The 25,295-nt window shown below is 35.7% G+C and overlaps 1 protein-coding gene across 2 annotated transcripts in view; it reads right to left on the reverse strand.

Annotated features, from left to right (window-relative positions):
- dpr8 (defective proboscis extension response 8) overlaps positions 1 to 24,960 on the reverse strand; it is a 61,354-nt gene extending 36,394 nt beyond the window's left edge. For both annotated transcript variants that reach the window (XM_066396145.1, XM_066396144.1), the window contains exons 1-2: positions 24,747 to 24,960; positions 23,359 to 23,576 (exon numbers count right to left, since the gene is read on the reverse strand). In XM_066396145.1, coding sequence (XP_066252242.1) covers positions 23,359 to 23,416 — 58 coding nt within the window. In that variant the 5' untranslated portion in view covers positions 23,417 to 23,576; positions 24,747 to 24,960. The remainder of the gene's footprint in view (positions 1 to 23,358; positions 23,577 to 24,746) is intronic.
- Between the last annotated feature and the right edge of the window lie 335 nt (positions 24,961 to 25,295).

Below are 25,295 nucleotides of genomic sequence, written 5' to 3' on the forward strand. Positions count from 1 at the left end.
TTGAAACTTTGTTACAAATTTGATAGAAACAGTGCGAAAACAGCTCAAATGTATTTTAAGTTATATCCGAAAAGGCAACAGCCGCATAGAACTTTATTTAAAATTTTGGATGAACATTTAACTAAGTTTGGTGCTTTTGAAAAACCTACGATGAAGTATGGAAGCAGAATGAAAGAAGATACTAGAAATAACTTATTCGCAGAGATAAAATTAAATTTCATATTAAAAAAGATAACATTTTCATGCTTTTTTAAAGTAAGTGGGAACCTTTCAAAATTAACTTATCAAGTTTCATCAGATGTAGATGTGCCACATACTAGCATCTGGAAAGCATTTAAAGGAAATGGTTTAAAATATTATAAAATACACATTTCCTATAAATTACATCTAGATAATCCTCAGAGAAGAATGGAGTTTTGCAATTGGCTCTCAACTAGGAATCATTCTCCAGATTTTTTAAAAACCATTATTTGGACCGACGAAGGTACTTTTTCAAGCTGTGGTATGTTCAATAGAAATAATGAACATATTTGGAGTGAAAATAACCTAAATACCTTCGGGAAATTAGACCACATGTTCATTTTCGTTTAAATGTATGGGCTGGAATTTGTAGCGATCAAATACTCGAACCTTATTTTTTCAACGGGACTTTAAACGATGAAATATATCTTCAATTCTTGATAACCCAATTTGAAGAATATATCGATGCATTGCATCTTGACAATTACAATAGATACTGGTTTCAGTATGACGGGGCCCCTTCACATGATACTAGAGCCGTTTGTGACTATTTTTAGTCACAAACGGCTTTAGTATATGTGTAGTTACTATTAAAGATTTTCACATAGGTGGATAGGAAATTCGAGGCCGATAAGATAACCAGAAAAATTCTCTGACCTTACAGTTGTGAATATTTTTTGAGGGGTACTTTGAAAAATAACCTATATGGGAAACGACAGTATAACACAATAGAGAAGCTTAGGAAAAACATCATTACCCAAGTCAGATCAATTAGGACACAGCTATCGCTAATTTAAATCAACGTACTCGTTTATGTGTCGAACGCTAAGGCCGCCAATTGAGTACTTGTTGTAATATTTAATAATAATTTGAATATAATAATAAATGTTCATCCAAAGTTTTAAATAAAGTTCTATGCGGCTGTTGCCTTTCCGGATATAACTCAAAATACATTTGAGCTGTTTTCGTACTGTTTCTATCAAATTTATAATAAAGTCTTAACATATCTCGTTTTTCTTCATTTATGAAACCCATTCTCATTGGAAATCTGCGCGCGCCGATCTTGTTTAATAAGTTTTGTCGTGTAATTCACATAAAAGAAAATCCTTCGAATGAGGCCAACTAAGGTAATTTTCTTTTTATTTAAATATTTGAGCATTTAAAATAGCAAATTATAGGAAATTGTGTATCAATAAAATCAGAATGAAACACACTATTTTTCTGTTGAAAAATCCAATATGAAACCGATAAAAAAAATAAAGTTGATGATGCTAGACGAAAGACGAAACGTCGGATGGCAAATCTGAAAACGTCATCGTGTCGTTGAGGAAGAGTGGCAATGAAAATGTGCTTGTAGTTTTGGACTTCCTTGTATGCGTAATAACGCTAAAAATAAATAAAAACGAAATCTCCAATTTTTAGTTTCTTTCCGGATATCTTTGGAAGTACTCGGAAAATTCAAATTTTGAATTTTGTCATTTGATTAAGTCCTAAATTACGGTATTTTGTCCCAATTTAAACTTCTTCATATCTCCTCTAATTTCCGAGATCCGAATGGTGAAGGTCAAATTTGAAATGCCGTATGGGCGGCTATTACTTTTTTATATGGGATGTCGTCAAAACAATGGTACAAATGATTACTGGGTGCTAGAGGATAAATAAATAGAGCGATTCAGCCAATCATGCCTTATACAAAAGTTTCTCATTTTCATTCTACAAAAGTGAACAATAAGTGATTAAAGAACAAAGGGTGATGGTGTTACTTTCGAAGTAAAAAATTCCAGAAATCAATTCTGGGTTGAAAATCCTTTACAAAAAAGATTTTTGCGCAGGCGTAGAATGGTTTGAGAGGGACGTTACGTCAACGATACGTTATGTGATTTGCAGAATAGTGTATGTATTTTTTTAAACAATTTTTCTAAAGATGAATAAAACGTTCTCTCCGTCTTCTCAATAAGGACTGGTGTAAAACAAATTTCGTCAGGGCACCAATCAATAATCCATCTATCTACCTGTCACGTCTATAGAATACACAGTAGCAAATCTGCGTTCATTCTCGTTTTAAAGTTATCATTATTGAGTATTGTCTCTCTGAAATCCGACCCAATAAACAACAATCAATGTCGATTTTTGTTTTCGGGTCGCATTGACGCAATTTTTAAATCACCCCTAAATTGTGTTTCACCCTTTGGAATCGTTGTTAATTTATGGGCATTAAGCTTTATTCCTGTTACGCGATAAAACTGTTATCCTAATGGTAACGGAACTGTTTCGTTGGCTATTACAGCGATATGGACCGAAATGCTGAAGTTTTGAAAAGTTAATAAAGGAGTTAATAAAAAATGGGGGAATTTATTGCCCAAGGAGGAAATTCTCAGTCGTCGGGGAAGTTTCTAACCTTTTTTGATCAGCAATGTGTTGGTGGTGGCCATATGGCACCATTTTTAAACTTGCCAACTATTCGGGTCGTAATTCAGGCGTCCGCTCACGGATTCGTAATAACTTACGCTGGAAATATTTAACGGTTTTCTACGGAATTTTCTTCGACGCGAACGCACCACAAATCACTTTCTATGTATGAAAGGGGGGAAACCGCATTTCGACGTTTTGTAGCTGAGAAAATTGGCTAAAATTGCAAGAATATGGATTCAAACTTAGGATAAAGATTCAATTTTATTCCTGCGGCTAAACGGGAAAGTTGAGAAATGGGCACGTGCATTTCGGGGCTTTTTCGGGATTTGTAATATATGTAAGTTGAACCGGAGATAGAGAAAATGTAACAGTCTCTATGATACTAAAATATTATATACAGCTCTGGGGATATATTCCAGTGATACAAGAATTATTGCACACTGCCAATTTCTCGGCACAATCAACGTCAAATACAAGAAGTTTTGGACGCCGTAAAATAATGAGAAGCTTCATGGGATTTTGCAGAATTGGTGGAACTGGTTTTATATTCGCTTAAGTAAGCTAAAAATGACTTAAAAATATCGAAACTTTTCTTTCCTAAACATAATGGAGGAATTTTCCACGATCTGAAAATGCATGGTGTAAGCGTCATTAAAACAAGCACTTCTTATAAAAAAATCTCTCATAGAAGTCACGTTACTTTAAACTAATTCCATTTTCTCAGTGAAGCGCACAAGAAGCAATATAAAATTCAAATTCCCGTCCAAGAATATTCCTGTCCACCAACAAGATCGTGGTTTGTGTGGATCTTGTAATAGAGTGTCGTTGCCGGGAACGTATTCATGTATTCATTTATTCGTGAATATTATTTTATTATTCATTCAGATTACGTCGAGTTTATAAAGTCTCGTTGGCCTGGTTTGCATATTTGATTTATAAAACCCTTCAGGAATCACGCAGCACTCACTTTATTTCGGGCTTTCATACCTGAACTATCTCTGGCCCATCGGAAGTGAAAAATGCAGCAATCTGCCATAAAACCTCTAAATTTAAGTTACGTTCAATTACCGGAAAGCATTTTTGCTGTGTGTAAATAAAAACGGGATTTCATCAAAATTCCTCTGAAATGTTTTGTCCGACAATGCCCAAATACTCTAGCTATTTACCAGATTTGCCATACAAAGAATTTTTCCCGAAACAGGGAATTTCGGTAATGAAATATTTGTAAACTCGTTAATTTATTAAAAACGTGTTTCATGGCCTTTGACATGTTCCGTGTCGGTTTATTTTTATCCGGGACTGTTCAGGGAATTCTAAACGATACATTCATGCTGGGATGCTTTTATTTAATTTGAAAGAGGTTAATCAACAGATAATCGCTTTTAGTCGGATTAGCTGGGTGAGTAGGCTGAAAAACTCAAGAAAAACTTCGTGTCGTTATTTAATTCTGGGGGATAAGTAAAATCTCTTTCCCGTGATTTTTTGCTTCTAAAAGCCGTTTGTTAAATTTATTTTGGAGTTTGGACAAGCCCCTTAAAATTGCGTGTTTCGCAATAGTTGTATTCCATTATTTAATTCCTAAAATGTATACAGAGAGGTAATTTGAGTCATCAACTTTATCAGCTTTATCAAAACTGCCTGCCAGGAGGCGTCTCCGCTTGGCTTTTATCGAAATTAATATTTCTTGTAACTAATTACGGCTATAATAGCAACTACCAGTTACAATTAGTTTCGTTAATAGAAAAAAAGGAAAATAATTAGTAAAGTAATTCAGCATTAGCGTGACTAATTAATAAAGCACACAATTAATAGAGTGTAAGCAAATCATAAACCGAACTAATAGCACGTTAGTCTTGAATGCCCAGTAATATGTAAAATTAATTTCCATACATGTTTTCTGTAGTTGACAAAGCAACAATAACAAGCATTTTCTCGTGATATAACGTTGAACATTATTTATTTATCCCGGGTCCAGGTAAGGGTTGAATACAGTGAGCATTCCCCAACCGAGGTGCTTAAACTGCTCCCCCAACTTTGCGGTCACACCTGCTCCCGTAAATCTGATGAAAAGATTTATGGCTATTCCGGCTTGAAATTCTAAACAATGATTTCGAAATTCAAACTTTTGCCTATAAAGGTTTAATTAATAAAATCTAGAAATGTCTGCAACTGCATAACAGAGATATGCAGATATTTATAAGAGGCATAAATCCAATTATGCAGGGCAGCTTCCAACTTTTATTCCACGCTTATGGCATCGAGCCACTTTGTAATTATCACATTCCTGCAAACAACCCTCGGGAGACTCGTGGCGTTATTGAAACTATTCCTGCTTTTTCTATGTAAAATCCTGGAGAAAAACTGGGTTAAGGTTCAGAACTAATGCTGGTTAAACTGAAGAGCTGTCTCTGCACATTGGGGTCACTCTTGTAAAATTAAAACAGTTTGATAAAAGGAAAACTCCCCTGTTTCCAGACAACTAAATTCATCCGACACCGTTCTCCCTCAAACTTTAGTGAAAATAAACTTCCTGTATTTGGAAAAGTTTTATTTTGTCGAAATTAAACTTCCTGCAAAGGAATGGGTGTTCTGCCACTGCATGGCGAAGATATTATGCAGATATTGTGGCTGCAGTAAATTCGTTTAGCAGGAAATACGTCGAATTTTATTGTCTCTGAGAATGCAAAGAAGCTTTTCAATCTGAGTAATTGGTACTTAGGAAATCCCTTCTAATCACTTACCGTCCTTCAAGTGTCTTCGATCATTAATTTTGGATTAATTTTACCTAGATTTTTGCCCTTCTTAACCATTCTCACTTATTTATATTAGTTATTTGAAATACAGTTATTCTTTCGCTCAAATTATCTTCGATAATTAGAAAATTCTCATCCTCCATCAGTCAAATAATGTATTTTTAGAGAAGCAATAAAGTGGAATTTAAAGACTTTCAGATACTTGAAAATTGTGAAATTGTTTGTTCTTGAGACTAAATGGATCTCAAAAATTGCCAAAATTGGGAATTGAATCCAGATACCTTCAAATTCAAATATTGAAAATTCACATTGAACATCAGTTTCATTTCCAGAGTTTTTGAGGAAGAATAAGGCAAAAATTTCTTTTATGAGTTTTGTCATAAAGTTGTCAAAATTTAAGAGATTCTCGTTTTGTATCAAGAAATCATTAAAACATATAAACCCGTGTTCTGTATCAGTCTGAATATTTCAGAACCTTCCAATACCCTAGACTTAAAACTTTCAAAATTCGTTCATGGGATTGTCACTTCGGAAACTTTGAGAAACATAAGAACTAGTCAAATCTACTGTTTCGGTTAACACATTCACTCCTGATTTCTCCTCACTTCTTTTTCCATTATTCTAACCGAATTCCCCTCAAATCCATCCCCCTTCAAAGCGATAAATTTAACCAGCGGTAACCGTTTCGCACTGTAGAGGCCAAACCCTACAAAATCTGCATTACCGAACAATAATTGCATTCGACTTCATGTGCGGATATGGCTGGTTGTAGGGGCTTAATGGCGTTTCATTATTGCAACTAATTAAAGCAATTATCAGTTCCATGGGATCGGCTTTGATCATTTGTCACGAAATTCCTTATTGGTTTAACGGTATACTTGATTTGACGATCGTAATAATGAGAGCAAAAGGTGAGCAAATATTTTTAAGGGCTTTTTGTTGAAATTAATTCCGACTAAGGTTGGATAAGTTGTGTACTTTAGAATTTGCATATTCATTTTCAGCGGCGATTGAGATTTTAACCACTGTGTCGGCTTGTATTCGAAATAGATATTTCTAGCCAGTAAGATCACATTTCTATCGTTTTTTTTTTCATTCACACACACAATGAACAAAGATAGCGATATGACCAGGGCCGGTTTGGTCTTAGATAGCGTATCTACGTGTTGACATTAACGTAGTGATTGCATTAATAAATTTCTCAAGCTCAAATTGAGTTGTTGAATTTTATTCTAAAATTATGAACTCTATTTAACAATTTGAGGATTTTGAAATGAAACTGGATCACACTATATTATAACAGTGGTAATCGTTTTAAACCCCACAAAATCTGCATTACCGAACAATAATTGCATTCGATTTCGTTCGCGCATTTTCATTATTGCAACAAATTAAAGCACTCGTCAATCCCATGGAATCGGCTTTGATCATTTGTCCCGAAATTCCTTATTGGTTTAACGATATACTTGAATTCATGTTTACGACTTCCAACAAGGTACAACGTCCAGAACTTTAATGATCCCATTACACAGGGGCATTCTTGGCAACTTTGTCTATAGTGCAGGTGCGATTAGCTAATTTGTATGCGAGGATCCTTTATTGCCCATGCTGTAATTTATTTTTCTTGCTTAAATAGACAATGTGGCGGTGATTTATGGTCATAGAAATGCTGCAATTTTACTACATCAGACTTAATGGTTTTAATTATAATCCTGAGTGGTTCAACAAATTTCCCTTCAATTTTGACTTGCAAATATCATGATAGATTAGTATCGGGATCTCACCATAAAACACAAAATCACCCAGGCATGTCTCAAGCCGGAAATAAACTGGGACACAATCTGGCCCGAAATATGGTTTTATCCAGATTGTCCAGAGCTATCGGGACCGATGAAAATCAATTGACCGAGAAAAAACCTTTGCATGGTCAATAAAGTTCCTTTTTTGCCCGGGGAATTTTTCTCTTGTTAAGCCCAAGGAATATGCCTCGTTCGATTAGATCCTATCGCACTAAAAACGGCACTACAACGTCATTATTAAAAGATAATTTGATTAGTCCGGGTCTTACTTAATTTTTTCGCTCAGGGGAATTCAGCGCTAATTAATGCTCTCTCGTTCCGCAAACCCAATTACTTCAGGCAAGTAGGGGTCCAGCTGCAAAGAATAGGCAATTAGGGCCCAGAAAGTTATGGCAAAAACTATCGCTTTTCAAAGGGCGAGAATCCCAGAAGATCGATCCACCTCTAAAAATAAACTCATGTTCTTTCCCCAGTTGATTGAACAGCACAAACCCCCCAGAGTCACATCTGTTGCCGGGGAAGTAAACTGGACTGGACACGTGGCTGGACGAGAATTTAAATCCTAAAACTGCCACTTCTCGAAAACACTTTAAATAAATAAGTTCTGACTGGCTCCCTTTCAGAGAGCCTCCTTGCACCAGCACTTATTCCCTTAAGTGTCTTCGTTCCTGTGGGATAAATAGCCCTCGGAATTGCTACGAGTATCGGGTACTAATAGGCTTAAATTGTCAGACAGCAGGTGCGGCCCTTAAACTTGTGCTAACAGTTTGTTACCGAAAGGTTTGGAGTGACCTTTTCTTGTTAGTGCCTGCTATAAGGGTTGATGTGGAACTTTAGTGCAGTCGTGTTTGAATGAATTTAGAGGCACGTACAATTGAGGAAATTTAAAGGGGTTAGAAGAGTTGGAAAAGCTCGCTCTGGGGGCTCATTTGTTGATGTACTGTTTGGTGCCTGAGAGCAAGAGATCGGTAATTATTCTAAGTTGAAATTAATTATGAACTAAAATGGGTTAGTTGTGTAATTGAATTTTTTCGAATTTATGTTTGACTAGATTTGAGATTTCAATCACTGTATAGGCTTAGATATCCAACATATACTTCTAGCTAATAAGATCACATACAGTGTGGAAGTTTTGGATAGAACAGTCTAACTAAGATAATAACTAACATACCGAACATATGCTGCAAAAATCCTCGAACGCGTCGATTTTGATTTTTTCTTGCGGTTTTTTTTATGGTAATCATATTTTTTATTTCATTTTTAAATTCTACGCAAAATTCTAAGAGTGTTTCATGTACCATGTCCTATACCTAAACGTAATAGATCTCGAGAAATTTACGATTGAACATATCAAAAACTAAAACTTTTGATTTCTTTTAAAATTTCTTTGACCCTGGAAAGAACCGATTTAATACAAAATAGCACTCCCTCATTACCACGTTGATGTTAGGGCTTATTTAAATGGAATTTTTCTTGAACGCTAGATTGGGAGACGAGGGGTAATTGAATGGCCGGCACGGTCACCTGACCTCACGCCTTTAGATTACTTACTATGAGATTATCTTAAGAGTAAGGTATACTTTAACCAACCAGAAACTATCGAAGTCTTAAAAGAAAGAATACGTAATAAAATAAGAACAATTACCCCAGCAATGCTTCAAAATGTTAAACAAATCAACAGTGTATTAAATCGTTTTTTTTCAGGACCAAAGAAATTTTAAAAGAAATAAAAAATTTTAGTTTTTGATATGTTCAATCGTAAATTTCTCGCGACCTGTTGCGTTTAGGTATAGAACATGGTACATAAAATACACTTAGAATTTTGCGTAGAATTCAAAAATGAAATAAAAAATAAATGTTTTTATTTGAAAAAACAAAGTTGGTGGTCGTACCTGATTTTTGAACTACCCTGTATACATGAATTTATCATCAAAAAACCGCAAGAAAAAATAAAAATCGACGTGTCCGAGGATTTTGGACGCATATGTTGGGCATTTTAATTATATGGGCTGTTCCATCCAAAACTTTCATACTGTATATATTTTTCCCTGTCATCTACACGTATAATGAAAAAAAATGGCTATATGACCAGGAATAGTTTTGGTTCTAGATGGTGTATCTGCTTGTTGACATTCAGGCAGTGGTTGCAATAACAAATTTCTAACAAGTAAATTGCATTTTTTCGGAATTTATATGTCCCAAAGAAAAAATGGACCGAATTATAACTGTCACCGATAATTTTTCTGAAAACAGCAAATGTCTCATCCTTGCAGAGGAAAATATTAGAACTGTAAAATTTAATGAGCTCTGGAAAGTCCTTAAAACAAAGCAAATCCCATAAACTCTCACTTTAAAACAGAGCTAAGGCGGCACGTAACTGGGTTTACGGTTATTTGTATTGTTATGGGCATGGCTTTATTGTCGTTAATGTTCCTGTAAGCGAAAAATGGTATATTTTATCTCGATTAAAGGTTTGCGGAGATTGGATCTTTGGTTTTATCATTCGGTAAGACAAAGTTTTATTGCGTTTCGTTGCGCTGAATTATTCTGTCCTTATAAAAAATTCATCTAATAAAGAAGGCCCATAAAAGCAGGGTTTAAAAATTCTACACGTATGAAAATTTTCCGGAGAGTACGAGTTATCCGGCATGATAAATATACTTCAACATTCTTTTGTAATGCTCCATTTTTGAAAAAAGGTCAGAGTTTTCCACCTATTCATACAATTTTCCGTGCGGTCTCCATTGCAGCAAAATTTGTCATCCTTTTTTGCCCTCGATGGAAAATTCCCGTAAGTGAAAGGGACTTGGTATTAGCACATTCGCAATTCTTTTGTGCATGTTTGTAAGCCGCTTTTACTATATAAAGTATGCAAAGATGAGCTTTTTATGGTATGAGTTTAATGAGCTTAAGTAAGGATAGATGTTGTGAAGGGTATAAAATGCACATGGAGAAAGTAAGGGTAATTACCAAATAAGGGCGTGCATGTGGCTGAAACATGGTTGAATTCAGGCTACAAATCCTAGAAACAAATGGAGCGCAATTATTTTAGAGATAAAGAAAATGGGTTTGTTTTGGTTTCCGTTTCTCCAGCTTGCGAGCTTACAATTATTTGCAATTAGGGGCTGCAAGTAATAACTGAAATTCTCTAGCTTTTTAGACTATAGTGCTACAGACTGTGCTAACTCTGAATTTTAGCAGAACTAAGGCAAGATAAACTCTAATTGTTAACACTATGAAGAAGGTTAATTGTGTTGTAATTTTTAATGTATGAGTTTTAGTGGCATTAACAAACCTGAAAGTTATGGGAAAAGGATACCCCGACAGGCTGAATTATACTACTTTGGCTCAGTTAGAAGAGCGACGTCTCGGAAAGCATTAAAAAATAATCATTAAAATTCACATACTATTTGATATTCAGGAATTTAAAAACATTCCTGGAAATTCTCATTTATTATTCAATGAAGGAAAGTTCCTTAGGATTTCTAAAGGTAATTTACGAGCTAAATCTTTAAAAGCCCCACAGAGCTTGATTTGACGAGTGATGTTTCCATGGAAAATCTGACGCAAAAACTAATATTCCGGAAATGATTTTTGCCAAAAAGCAGCCTTCTTACAGACTGGAGTATTAAATCAGAGGGTCTTAATGTCTTTTTTGTTGGGGATTGCGGCCCTTCCTGACAAAGGCAGCCGAAAGTCGCATTAAAAGCTCCGCAGCTGGAAAAATATTAATTCGCATCTGTCTGACCTCCGTCATTAAAGGCCATGAAGCTGAACGTTACACTAAAACCTTCCTAGATTTATCAAGTGTCTTTAATAGAATGAAAATAAGTAGGACAGCAATATCATTCGATAATTAGGGCAGTGACAATGTAAAACCATTTAAAGCTGCGAAAGCGAATAAACGTCTAGATAAATCAGCAGGGATAAGATACACGTAGGTAGATGAAACACCCACTGAAATTCTAAGTGACCTTATCGGACGCAACGTTTTGACAAATGAAACGGGTTTTCGGAAGGTCTAAGACTTCAACTTATCACCCTCATTTGTAAAAGGTCCGGTCTAATATTATCCAGGTTCAAAGATTTTGGCACTAGATTTAAGATGATTTACGGCTGCTAAAACGCGGTTGGACTACGTGTGATGACCGTCTGCAGGAAAATAGGGCATATGCCGAGAACATGCATAGATTTCCTGGGAGCAGCGAAGTAAAACGATCCTTTCTCCCCCTTTAAAGTTAGCTGATTTTTCGCTTATAGAAATACAACCAGAGAGTATAAAAAACCCGGACTTTCTGGGAATTCCGGAGACAAATTGTTGAAATAAATTTCGAACAATTACTTTCGAGATAAAGGGAGCTGGATTGGGTGTTCAAATTTTCTTTCTCCGGATTTACAAACCCGGACCCGCTTTCCTCCAGATTTTTTTTATAAATCGTCCTAAAATTTAAGGGACTTTGTATATCCGGATATTTATTGCCGCACATCAATTTGATGGCAAAAAGTGAATTAAGCAATTTTAGGACTCGTTTCGTGTGGATAATTAGTTTATTTATTATAGCTTGCATAGCAACTTAGACCTTGGAAATTGTTGCTTTAGTTTTCCAAATAAACTTGACTTAGAACGGGCCATGTGCATCACTCTGTCTAATCGATTAGTCCTCCAGTAATCTCTGACAATTCCCATAAGGAGGATTAGTCCTAAAACTCATAGAATTTTCCTTTTACTACAGGCTTTCAGAGGGTCATCTTCATCAACAGCTTTTATTTGGTTTCTTAATAATTGAATAAAATTATCATCTGCTAAAAGGCCAAGAAAATCTGTCTATTAAATACATCATCAAAAATATCTTTTCGTTCATTTTCTTCCTCATATCTAATTTTCTTACATTATATAAAAAAAGTTCAATACTGATTACAGTGATTTTAAGTCATGTCATAGCCGATCTTTATCAAAGTGAAATTGGGACGTAAGAGAATTCCTTAAGTCTCTCGATAACATTTTTTTCCGCAAATCGAATAATATAAAACATAAATTTTCTTCTTTACCTCCGTCATCCATTCCATTCACTCACCCATTTCATTCGCTCGCGAAATCGTTGACCTCGTCTTCGACTCGGCTTAGAAACTCCTTCCTCGCGCGTGAAACCTCCATGTCTTACTTGCTATAACACATATATACCATTCGACGTAAATAAACGCCTTAAATTAAATACCTAAGATCTTTCCCTGCATCTTTAAGTGACGTTTTCCTGGATAACACCGGAGCTACATTTCATAAATGCACATTGCTCTCGGCCTTTTTCGAGTTATGCCAGAACTTAACTTTATTATTAAATTTTCGAGCTTTCTGATTTCAAAAGCGCAGTTTTAATGAAAGATTCGGCCGAAGGCTGTTTGTGTTTAAAGCGTATTGTTGCCTCAAATATGAGCGAGCTCGTTTACTCTGGATATCTCAGAAAATGCAGAGGCATCGTTATGGTTGTTAGTATTGTATTCACTCTTCTAGTTCCATTCGTCGTTGGCATTATTAGTAATTTGATCCATAAAAGGGCAAAGTGGTTGTACAATCGAGCGATCGAGCCAGATATTGCTGGTCGAGTTGGAATTTTTATAGTAAAATTGAACTTGAATTAAGATGCCTTAAAGTGAGTTATTATGGTGTTTTAGAACCTTGGGGAATAGCAGCAAAACTTCCGGTTGAACTAATTTGTACGAGTTCTCTCTTCCATTATTCCCGAAAGGAGCCCCCTAAAACAAAAAAATCTGACAGGATTAGTTTCCATTACGCAAGGGAGAAAAATCTGCTCGGACTATTAGGAATCTCATTCCGCTTCACGTAGCTGCTGTAATTAGTTTTGGATTATCGCAGGGTATTGGAAAGTTCCATTCTTTCAACAAGGACGGGGGCAGTTTTAGTAGAACTGAGTCTTATTATGGTGGAAAAGAAATAAATTCCTAACAGCGACCTAAAAGCCCTTTATGGACCGAACTTTATATCCTCAAGCACCGCTTCGTACTCGTTAAATTCGAATTAAACAAAATAACTGGCAGCATAGAAAAATGAATTTTCTCCTCAACCCGAAAGCCATTAGCCTTTATGGGAATTTTCTTTTTGCCGCGGGAAACTCTGGATGTAGTCAACACTCGAAAAACTTGGAAATTTCGTTCGCCTGTCTGGATCTTTCTTGCGTCCTGTGTTTATGATTTATACGCTTTTGCATATTTCGGTATTACGAAGTGTCTTGCAAAGAAATTCCGCATTGTAAAAAGTAAATCCGAAGTGTCAAGTGCAGTTGAAATATTTTCGAAACAGGAACTGTATCCAGGTACGAGTTTTATCAATTTATTTCAGCAAAGACATAAGAAAATTTAGGCATAAAATAGTTGAGAGGGTGGATTGAGAGTGCCCCAAAAATTCTATGCAAAAAAAAACTAAAATCCATGTGAGAAAACGTTTTTTACTAGAAAAATCTCTTTCACCCCGTATATTGAGAAAAATAAATTATGTGTATTGGCAACGTATCCGGGACTCTATTTAGATGCGCAATGTATCAATTTATTTCAGGAGAGATTCAAGAAAACTTTAGCATAACGTGCTTGAAGGTGTTCCAATAACTCTACGCAAAAGAAAACGCTAAAATACACGTGTGAAAACGTATCTTTTACTAGAAAAATCTCATTAAACTTATACAATATTAGAAAAAACAAATTGTGTGTATTTAATGTCATACATATCGTTTACCCTAATCTTTAATCATTTCTCTTAATCGGTAACAATGGTGTTTTGCAATATTGCAACACTGAAACATAATATTTTATTCATCGTGCCCAATCAGACTAGGGAATTTCCGACAAAAGAAAAACGCAACGTTGCCATTCAGCAACATTACTTATTAGTAATTATGCAGAAGACCTGGACGTAGTAAAAAATTCCCGGAATTCCATTCAACATCATGCATTTTTTGACCGGAAAGCGTAATAGTGACGTAATTTCTTCCGATTTCCATGGATTAGTGCCTCATTCGCCAAAAAGGACGTTAAATCTGCAAAAAACGATGTTACATTGACCTGAACAAACTCACGAACTGAACAAAAAGGAAAACAAACTGGGACTAACTGAAGCAACTTGAATAAACCCACCCAAATTAGCTCGACGTTTTCGGTCCACATAGAGCTAAGTAAATCACATGTGAGTAATATTTGCATTTGATTTACTTGCGTTATATTAATATTTAGTAATGTTAAGCGCCTGGTTTAATTTCACCGGTTGAAGAAGCGAAAGAACTGCAAGCCCTATTTTCATAATTCTTTAAACTCAAGCACATTAAGCAAATTTAACTTTGAAAAAATCTCTAAAATCTCCTCACTTCAATATTATCATAAACTCTAGAGACTCTTAAATTCCCCCCTTTTTGTGCCTTCAGTTTTCATAAAATACGTATAAAATATGAAGAATTTATGAAGACAGAACGTCGAGCAGCTGTTGGATTATGTCATTTCTCATGCCTAAACAATTCCTTTTGGTTGGGTTTTTGCTGCATGGAGATAATGTTGTTTAAATTCCAGTTTTCTGGATATTAGCAGGTGCGTTGTAAACAGTTTTTTAGGTTCTAATGAAATGCCTTGTGCAGTACTAATTAAATTATGTTAATTAATTTCGCTTTAAACGAAATTAAAATCTCAGTATTATTGACAAGCCTTCAACTAATATTTAAACAAATACCTGATTTTCTGCTTTGTTTATGTGCCAAAGAACATAACGTAAAGTTTTTATTAACACATTAATTCCATCCGGATAGATTGGAACTGGATGGTTTTGTTTCTGTAATAAACCTTTGACATCGTTGAGCTACCATATTTATGGACGAGCATTTATTTTAGCTCTGCAGATTAAACAACCAAAAAAGTGGATAAAGTTGATAAATGACTTCCAAGCATGTCGCCCGTACATGGATAATCTCTATGCGTATCAGTCAATTTTTGATCCGCGATTAATTCTCGTTTATGACAACTTTTTCAACTGGGCTTCATCCTGCGTTTTTTCGTTTTCTTGTGGGGGTTTATTCGGTGGAAACTGAGGTAAACCACATTCTTCTTTCCGATAAAAAGAAAATGTCGACTTCATCTCTCAGCCCAACAGCAGGAAATTGAATCACTGTTCGAAAAGGGGCCGGTATATCGAGATATGGCGCAGTCTTCAGAGAGAGTTTGTGTATGCTTGGTTGCCTATCACTGTATTTTAGATTACATTTAATTATTTCAAATAAATAGGAAAACTATGAATAATATAAATATAATATACATATCATTGAATATGTATTCAATATAACATATATTTATTTATTTCCAACAAACGAAGTAATGCTTAATTGTGAGAAATTTGGGCTTGAAGTGGGATCTGAAGCAGCAAGACTCTTTTTTCTGGCACTTCAAAAAAAGAGAAATTTCGTAGATTTCATGAAAAAATTTATATGTTATAAGTTTCTTGACATTATGGTAAAGATAAGAGTACATTGAACGTTTTTAAAAACTGATGCCATCTCTCAAATAATATCGAAACTAGTTCAGGTTAGTTCAAGTTAGTAAATACATTTTCTTGAATAGGAAAATCATAATTTGGCGCGAGAGGGAGCGGGAAATCACAAGTATGTTGTCTTATTATACAGTACGGTCTAGCTCTATTTTCAAGAATTTTAGAAAATTCTTCAGCTTCTAGTAACTCACCAAAATCATTGAATTACTCGAACTGAATAACCTTCAAATCTGAATGCAAAAGCTCAAAAGAATTTCCTCTTAAATGAAATTCTTTTATGTAAACCGAGCTTTGCATGGTTTGTGACCAATATGTCTACTCATCTTTGTGCACCAAATTCAGTAGGACTAACCAAAAATCGCCGTTGATCGTATCTCACCTCAACATCCCGCCAAGTAAACAAAGTTTCGGAAAGTTTCATTGAAAGTTTCAGACAACCGAATTCCCTCCATTATTGAATGGAATAAATTTTATTGAGTCGAAGGGTGGAAGATGTTTTTGGGAACTTTTTAAAAAGATCGTTATAACTTCTGACAACTTTTTTGCGTTCGTAAATTGAGGTTTGTCAAACACTTGACTCAACGCTTCACCTTTTAGATGGGCAGAGATTGATTTTGGTTCGTTGACTCGATACTATCCAACAATAAAACAAAAATCAAAGAAGGTTAAAGCAACAGTTGTTAGTTTAGGGTGAGCTCTTCTCCCAGAGTGATATATATATAAAAGACAGTCACATCCATGGGAAACATTTCCAGATCGACTAGAATGTCTAAGAATTTCAGTAAAACTGTGAATGCATTATTAAAATTATCATTTTTCCTCTTCTGTCAGCGGTAAAGAATTTCAATTTCATTCCCTTTCTCAGACAAATTTCATTATGTCCTGTATTGGAAAATTTTCTTTTGCATTTGTCATGCCACCAAATCATACGAAATGTGATTATCTTACTTGATTTGAGGATGCTGAATGAGCTTTCGATGTCAAAATAGACTTTAATAAAAATGCGTACTAATTTATTCCTTTACCAAATGAATATAAAACAAACAGCGAAATATTATCAATCAGCCCAGGCTTCTGCTGTCCAATTGGAAAAACAAATTCGAATTCATCAAAAATGTAAAAGGGATGATTGGTATTTATTTTATCAATAAACTTTAAAGCCCTTGAAACGTTTGTTAGTTTTGTCCCTATGGAGGGATTATGCGACCAATCGCGTGAATCAATAGCTAACGAAACGTAAGAAATGAGGACAATCTAGAGGTTTTTTAATGCACTACGTACGAAAAAAAAATCTAAAAGTTTTCAGCTGCTTCCAGTTTGAGGTCAAGTGATTTCATTAGCTACTGAAACTGGAGGCCTGCAATATCGATGTCAAAGGTTTTAACACGTACCCTACAGGTACAGTTTCATAATGAGATTTGGACGTGTGATCAAACACGTGCCAAATCAGCAATCTTTTTTAAATTATGTTGTCAGATTAGTTCAGCTTCTGTATTGATCGCACCCGGAAATGTAGTATTATAGTAGTAGACTTGTCTATGGTCATAAATTCCCGTTTATTAATACATGAGAGGACAAATAGGGCCACATTAGTTTTCATCTAAAATCCGCACATAAATCATAACTATCTAATCAATGCCAGCGAGCTATTACGTCCCATTACATTATTTTGAATAATTTATGAATTAGTTGCAGGTATCCAGAGCACTGGGTTTTGTTCCATATAATCTGCTGTGCTCATGGAGGATCCTCACAATTTGCAGAGAAATAAATGCGTTATGAGTTTAGGAAAGCAAACGAGCAGATCAGAGCTTCTTGGAAATTGGTGATCTTAAGTCGTGTGAAATTTTAAACGTGTTTTTAATCTAATTCTAAATCTATCATCTACCATCAATATACCATCTCACAATATCTCACTAAACAATTTAGAGTTTCTTGATGAAATGGCGAGTATCACTTGCACCACAAACCTTTAATAGTTTTTTTGATTTTTTATGGAATTCTTGGAGAGAGCCCTAAAACGTTGGGCCCCTAAACGAGGTTGCCTCTTAAAATTTCTAAATCATACCAGAAATTCACGTAAATTTGCACTCAATCACAGATGTGGTGTCACCGAACATTTTTAAAGTTCTTCCCATTGCTGGGAATAATAATATAATAACAATGAATTATTGTTCACAGAAAAACCGATTTATTTATTCAAAATATGAGATACATATATAACAGAGATAAATAAAAGTTTTGCAATTTAGGAATTAGTTGCTATCCAGAACACCGAATTTTGTTTCTGATAATCTGTTGTGCTCATAGATGATCCCCACAATTTCCATCAAAATAAGTCGTCAACGAGTTTAGAGAAGCAAGAGAGCAGATGTAAACTTTGGTCACAAAGACAAACTTCATTGAAAAGGGCGTTCTTAAGCCTTCTGGAATTTTAAGCGTGCTTTTAATGAAATTCTGACATATTTTATTGACATCTGGGGTCGTAGTGATTCATTAGCTTAATAAAACTGCAAAATAATAGCACTATGACCGTATAATTTTATTACTCAGCCTCAAAACTAAATTATTCCATGCAATTCCCATTGCGGCTCTACATTATAAAGCTATTTCTCCAATAATTACATTTGTAGCCCACTATATATCAAACATCCTACCACTCCCTAATCCTGTGCGTTGTTTCGGCATTACACGGATAGTTTTGCAGACTACGTTTCATAATGTTGTATGAATAATCTGGCAATTAATTACTATTAGCTGTGACGTCGTTTGAGGACTAATTAAGATTTGTGATTGTTTTAACTTCGGTCGGTATATTAACGCAACGATACAGACGTGCGTTCGAACAAGGCTAAATCGGGAAAAGAAAAAGCCGACCCTTAATTATGAAATAAATTCTAAAGTAGCGAGTTCTTCCCTGGAGATATTATTTCAACGTTAATAAGTCCAGGAGAAGGGCTTGAAAGTACCCACTTTGAAGCTACCAGTTTGCAAATTAAAACTTTTCACGAATTCCGATTATGATAAAATAGAATTACTAATAAAGCGGAAATTAATTTTATAACTTTCCATATAGAACCGAATTAAAATTCTCCTTATTGTTGCGAGAACTTGTTAGTTTCCCCGGGCTAAGGGTTGTATTATTTATCGGCCTGCTAGCACGGTTTCATATGAAGTTATTTTGAATCTGCGAACTTATTTCATTAAAATCCGTCGCCAATCTGGGAAAGTTATGCCCTGAAAATACATTTAACTTTTGTATTGAGAAACTTTTTTTAAAGAGAAGATTTAATGAGATCAATAACACATGCGAGCATTCGTTACTGCGAAACATGCAAATCCCAAACGAAGCCACTTGCTGTGACTATATGGGTTTGCAATCCATTCTAACGTAATGGGGACGGTTTGATGCCTTTTCTTCACCAACTTTCGTCACGTGGTGCCGAAGGAATGATCCTGTATCCCAATTTGCCGCACAATGTACAAACTGCAGCAGATGCACTAAACTGAGTAACTCGGGTAATTTGGAAACTTCGCAGCATCGACGATATAAACCTCCCACTAATGGAGACTAATTGTAGTGGGAACATCGGCGAAATCGCGATTGATTGATTACGATCCAACCTGCTCGAGGGTTGGAATTTTTCCTTGCTATTTGTTCGCGATATTATTGAGTCGCTTAGTACACGCTTTTATTAACACGATAGATGACGTCCCTCTTCCATTTAGTGGAGAAATCAACGCAGCTCGTCCTCTTTTTTCAGTTGAAATAATTCAGATCTAAAATCTGTCTAAATCTGACTTACTCTCGACAAAATGGTGGAATTTCATAACTCCACAGTTAATGGCCAGTTATGTTAATGTTTATGGCTCTTTGCAGGAAATCTCCTTTACTGCTTTTACGGGTTTTAAAGCTATAATGTGCCTGCGCTTCCATTCATGAAATCTTAACTGCATATACAACTTTCCATTTTTTTACAACCTGGAGGGGAGTCTGAGCCATTGATTTTACGTAGTTTCGAAATTTAACTGTTCCGAACATTTCACCTTCCTAAAACTAAAATAACTCAAGCTGAAAGTAAAATTTATATAACAGCAATAGATCGGAGACGCAGAGGGCCTCAATTCAAGATCGTGAGACAACAGCAGCTGGATGAAAACCACGACTTTTTAACGAAGCTTTTTAGTGCTTGCAGAGGATGTTCGATTACCTAGAGGAAAATGTCTGAATCCATTCGTCGATTTGTCCACACCGTATGGGAAACAAATTGATGTTAGTCAATTGGATGAATGGAGCTGCAGTGGAGCGATAAATAAAATTATGATCTCAATCTGATTAAATTTGAATCCGACAAGATCAAATCGTTCGAGATGATAATATTAAAATGTAAAATTGCGTCTCCCGGTTGAAAGCGAGGTGAAAGATTTCACGTCATTTCAATATTTCACTTTACCAATGAGTTATTACGCTACACCCGAACTTTTTTCATCTTTCGAGGGGCTCATTTATATTGATACGCCCGCAAAAAGTTCGAGAAGACTGAGAAAGCACCACCTTGCCATTCGCAGAGATTTCCCGACGATTTTTCACCGGAATTTTTCTGACACTCAATTTGAGTGTTGAAAGTTTTATTACGACACGATGTAGAGCTCCCGCATACACACGCACCCACATAGAGCTGTTACGAAGGCTTGATAAAGGACGGGATAATAATGTAGTAAAGCTGGAAGTTTTGCTGCTCATTCGTATGGAAAAATACTTCTCAATCACAATCGGCCTGTAAAGACGTTTCAGGCAAAAGGATCGCGCTTCTCAAAGAGAAATGCCGAGACCGGCAACATTACAGCCAAGGAAAAAAATCGCCTCTCATTCTAACAGCTTGCGTCAGAAAAGGAGAGCTATTGCAATCCCACTACAAAGCTAGCCTTGACTTAGAGACACTACAAACTCCGAGCGCATTCCGTTAGAGGGCTTTTTTACGGCCAAGCGCGCTTTTCCCGTAGTAACGAAAGTGCGAAAATTGGTAATAATTAATGTTAAAGATCGCTTATAAGGGGTTTTGACTTTATCAAGTTGCCATAAAGGCCATTAATTCACGTTGAGTGATCGAAGACTGGCTTAAATGTATTTATAACACGTTCATACAATATTAAGTCTGGAACTACACACAATCACGTATCGTACAAATTTAATTCCACTCCACAAAAGCTCTCTCTGTGTGCTCTGCCTTCTCACTACATCGCGAATTTACTACGACTTGCCAGGAAATGTATTTGCTTAACTTAAATATGTTCAACACTGATGGCATAAATAAGTTTGGTTGTTGTTTGTTTTCGTGGACCTAATTAAAACTTGTTTCCTTGAGCAGTAGGTCTTTTTGCTGAAAATAAACCTCCTTCGGTGATTACAAAGTTGTTAATGCGCAACATGAATGCGAATATTACAAAGCGTCATCTCGTAATGTTCCAAAAAAGATATTCGAGTTTCTTGATGCAATGGCGAATATCAACTACAATACAATTCTTCAATAGTTTTCTTGTTTCTTTTATAGAATTCTTGGAGGGAGCCTTAATTTCAAATGGTTTTACCCTAAAGTCCCTCAATCTTTCCTGAAATTTCTTTTTTTAGCTGCGAATACATAGTAATTAATTATTGTTTAAATAGAACCCCATTTATTTATTCATTATACGAGATATACGTATAACACGAATAAATCAAAGTTTTGTAAATGCAAATAAGCGCTATTTATATACAGAAAACTGTGATTTCTGCCAATATTATATGTTTATATAATATCAAAATTTGCTGTTATTTCTGGTAAATATTTTGGATTTTGTTTGCCTAAGTTGCATTGTTTAATCGCAGTGTCAGCTATTTACTTTCCAAAAATGGGAAAGACAGAAGATTTTTTTATTGAAATATTCATTCCCTACTTATACAGAATTGCAAGAACTAATAAATTCAACCCCTTGTTTGCGGAAACCTCTGGCACGAAGTTTTCCACTTTCAAACTGACAATTTAAACGAATTTATTTACCAGATTTCTGAGGATTTTTGCCCATTTTCCTATCCAGGAAGTTTACGCTTATATGGAAAAGTGGCAAGAAACTGTTGCTGTAGCTCACTTCTGAAGTTTGAGCTATTATTTCTTGAGATTTATCAATAATTCAAAACGTATTAGCCGGAAAGATTTACGATGTTCTATCATTACTGTCATCAATTTATTACGAACCATAACCTAAATAACTCTCATTTATTTGCTAGTCAGAAAACTCCTGAATTAATATTTAACCAACTCAAGAAGCCACATCTGAATTTATTCGTGTGACACTCCCCGTCATTCCCCTTACAATTCGCCCTTTCGGATGTATCATAAAAACTTCCGAAATACCTATTTAACTTTCGCAACAATTTTTCACACTTTCGCCTAATATTTCCTGTGACACTCAATTTGCGGCGAGAAAGTTTTATGACTGAAGATTTTTTCCTTTCTCACAACAGTCTGACAAATTGACGAGCAGTATAGTGTTGTGATTTTGAGAAGGGCCTTGTTGCCTTCAACGCAAACTTGCAGGCTCAAAAGGGGGCTTTGGATAATGCAAATGTATTATTCAGTTCGCTGAAAGCACTCCGGGCAATCTTAATTTTCAATTTACGTATTTGGAGTCAGTAAAACCATGCTGGCTTCGGTACTCCTTAAGGCACTGCATGTGTTAATGTTGTCTTATAAATAAGAAGTTGTTAATTAGAAGATCTAATTGTTTATTTTATAACGATGAGTTGGTTAAGCAGATCGTCGCACCATGCTGCCATATCAGAAGGCGAGACGGAACCTATAGGGATTTGTTGATATAATGGTGAATAGAATTTAGTGTTTGGAATAGCCACCCCACGATCCACCTTTCGAGAAGAGAGAAATCCTAGAAATGGTACTTTAAATACCACAGATTTCCCTCATATTTTATGCAATTGCAACGTCTTAATAATTCCGTATTTTCGTTACAATTCACGTATTCACCTGCAATAAATCTGACGCATAGCATCACCTCTACTTCACCAATTCTTTCGTGTTCGGCGTTAATAATGTCGCATAAACAAGAATAGTAGCTCCCGAGAGCCCTCGACAAGAAACTGCCTCAAAATAGATTTCCATATAATTAATTACCCGGCACTACAAAGTAAATTCAACATCCTGGAGGACATTAAGTCGTTCTCAAAATTTTCCAAGTTCCAGACACCCTTTCAAAGTTTCGTCATTATTGCTATTTATTGTGGGGTGCTTGTATTGAGATCTGGGTTAATTGTTTTCAACGCTGATATGCATCTAAAACTTTGAGCAATAACGTCAAGTCCCAGTTTCACTCTGCAATATAGTTTCTGTATGAATATGTTGTAGCTTATGTACCGCACACAGAAGTTCTGGGGGAATTAAGACTTGATTAAAGCGGGATAACCCCATTTAGGGAGAAACCATGGTTTTAATGAAAGACTCATCATGAGGAAAAAAAGAAGATTGATAGCTTATTATACCCTTTCACATCCTATAAATTATGAGATAATTTATCAACGTCGCGAAGCGTATAAAAAATTATTTGCTTGGATTTGGCAACAACTTACCGGTGAACGGAAAATGCAGGAGAACCACGAAGGCCAAAGCAGTGGACACTAAAGACATATTTAGAAGACTAAAGCGGTAGAGCAGCCAACAAGTAGAAGTATTTTTGGTATTCGTCACATTTTATTCTACACTTCACTGATGCACACTACTAACACTTCACAGGTGTTTGTAAGTGTCCCATTAGTGATTTTCGATGGTCACTGTTTGGGGTTCATATCTGAAACAGAGGTATAAATTATTAACGTCCATCTACAAGCTGAAATGTAGAATTATGGTAATTTGTTGACCAGTCTGAAGAAAACTTGATAATTTGAGGAGTAAGCATTTTCAGTAAAGAACCTCAATTTGAGTCAAATTTATAGGGTTGATGCTACTCTATATTCATTAGAAATTGAGTCGAACGCGAAGTTTGACGCGATTCTAGAGCAGAGATGACGAGGTAATAACAGTAACTTTTAGGAGAATAACTGAAATGAATAAAAATTTGGCCTGAATTTGAAAAGTTGTAACACTCGGAAAAGAACCGCAATTAAAATAAAATTTTCAGGGATTATTCAGTTCTATGTTTAGCAGAAATTAAGCTAGAAATGAAACTTAATGTAGTTCTAGGGTAAAGATGACGAATTAATAACAACAGCTGCCGTCAGAAATTTGGTACTAAAGTTTGAGCTTTTAGCGCAAAACAAAAACACTCGTTTAAAGCAAATAGTTCTGATGACTGTATTTTCTGTTCGGCACAAAAATTTTCAAGTTTGGCTCGATTTAACTGCCTTCGTATCTCCTGCAGTTTTCGAGATCCCAATGGTTAGCAGCGAATTCGAGTGCCCCTTTGTAGAAGACGGTGAAAGCCATACTTTCTATGTTCAAACTAAAATGTTTAAAATACATTTGATAAAATTCCATTAGTGTTAATTAGTCTCTTGAAAGCCTGGAAATTGTGGGAAACCCCCATAATTTCCACAAAAAAGTGTTTAATGTTTCTACAAATTGATGGGGTTTGCCGAGACATTTCAGGTAACACCTCCTCCACCATTTATGAAATTGGCCCATTTCCAGTTCCTTGAAACTTTTCAGAACTCTCAAACAATTTGCCGAAAAACATAAACCATAGGAATCGTTTTTCCTGCGATTACAGAGCTTTGCCATTTTCTTTATCTGATGCAAACACAATCAGCATAATTTCCTGCCCGCAAACAGGAAAAAAATTCACGTATTTGCTTTTCTAATTTGGAATTGGTGGGTCACAAAATGGCAAAGTCATGGAGGAGTAATTTAATAACAACCCAGTTTTCCTTTATTAATGGTTGACCTACAAAAATTAAAAAGTAATTGAGGGGATAGTAAATTAGGTTATTTCATCCCTACAAACTCTAAATCAAATCCTTACCGGTGAAGTTCGCCCATTTAACACCCTCAAAAACTTTCTCTAACCCAACGATCAAAAGCTTTCTTCGAAGCTGACCATCGCACTTAAAAGTTTCAGTTCTGATAGAAAAATCCACAATACCAACTCTTGTTAAAGTGCAACTTCCGCCGGTATATCTTCGAAACTCCGGACACGCGAATTTCTACAATCGGCTGGCGTCGTTTGTAGCCAGCGTCGCGACGCACGGATAACTGTCGGACCTCCGCAGGTTTGCAGGAGAGAGGCGATCCGAGCGCCATCCTTCACAGGATAAAAATTTTGGATCAGGATTCGATAGGTATGGGGTGTTTTTATGGGAATTTTCCGGAAATATTTCGGTGAAGAAACTGAAGGAAAACCCCTATATTGAAAGTAATAGAAGGTTGTATATCGAATAAAAACCCGGGTATCAAATTTGCATGAAGCGTATATGAAGTAAGGCCGAAAGGGCCATTTTCCGTTTCGATAGGATTGCCTCTTAGACATTTTATGGAAGGCTATTCTGAATATCAAATGGTCTAGTTTACATTT

This window comes from Euwallacea similis, chromosome 13, assembly GCF_039881205.1.
Source record: "Euwallacea similis isolate ESF13 chromosome 13, ESF131.1, whole genome shotgun sequence".
Taxonomy (NCBI): Eukaryota; Metazoa; Arthropoda; class Insecta; order Coleoptera; family Curculionidae; genus Euwallacea; species Euwallacea similis.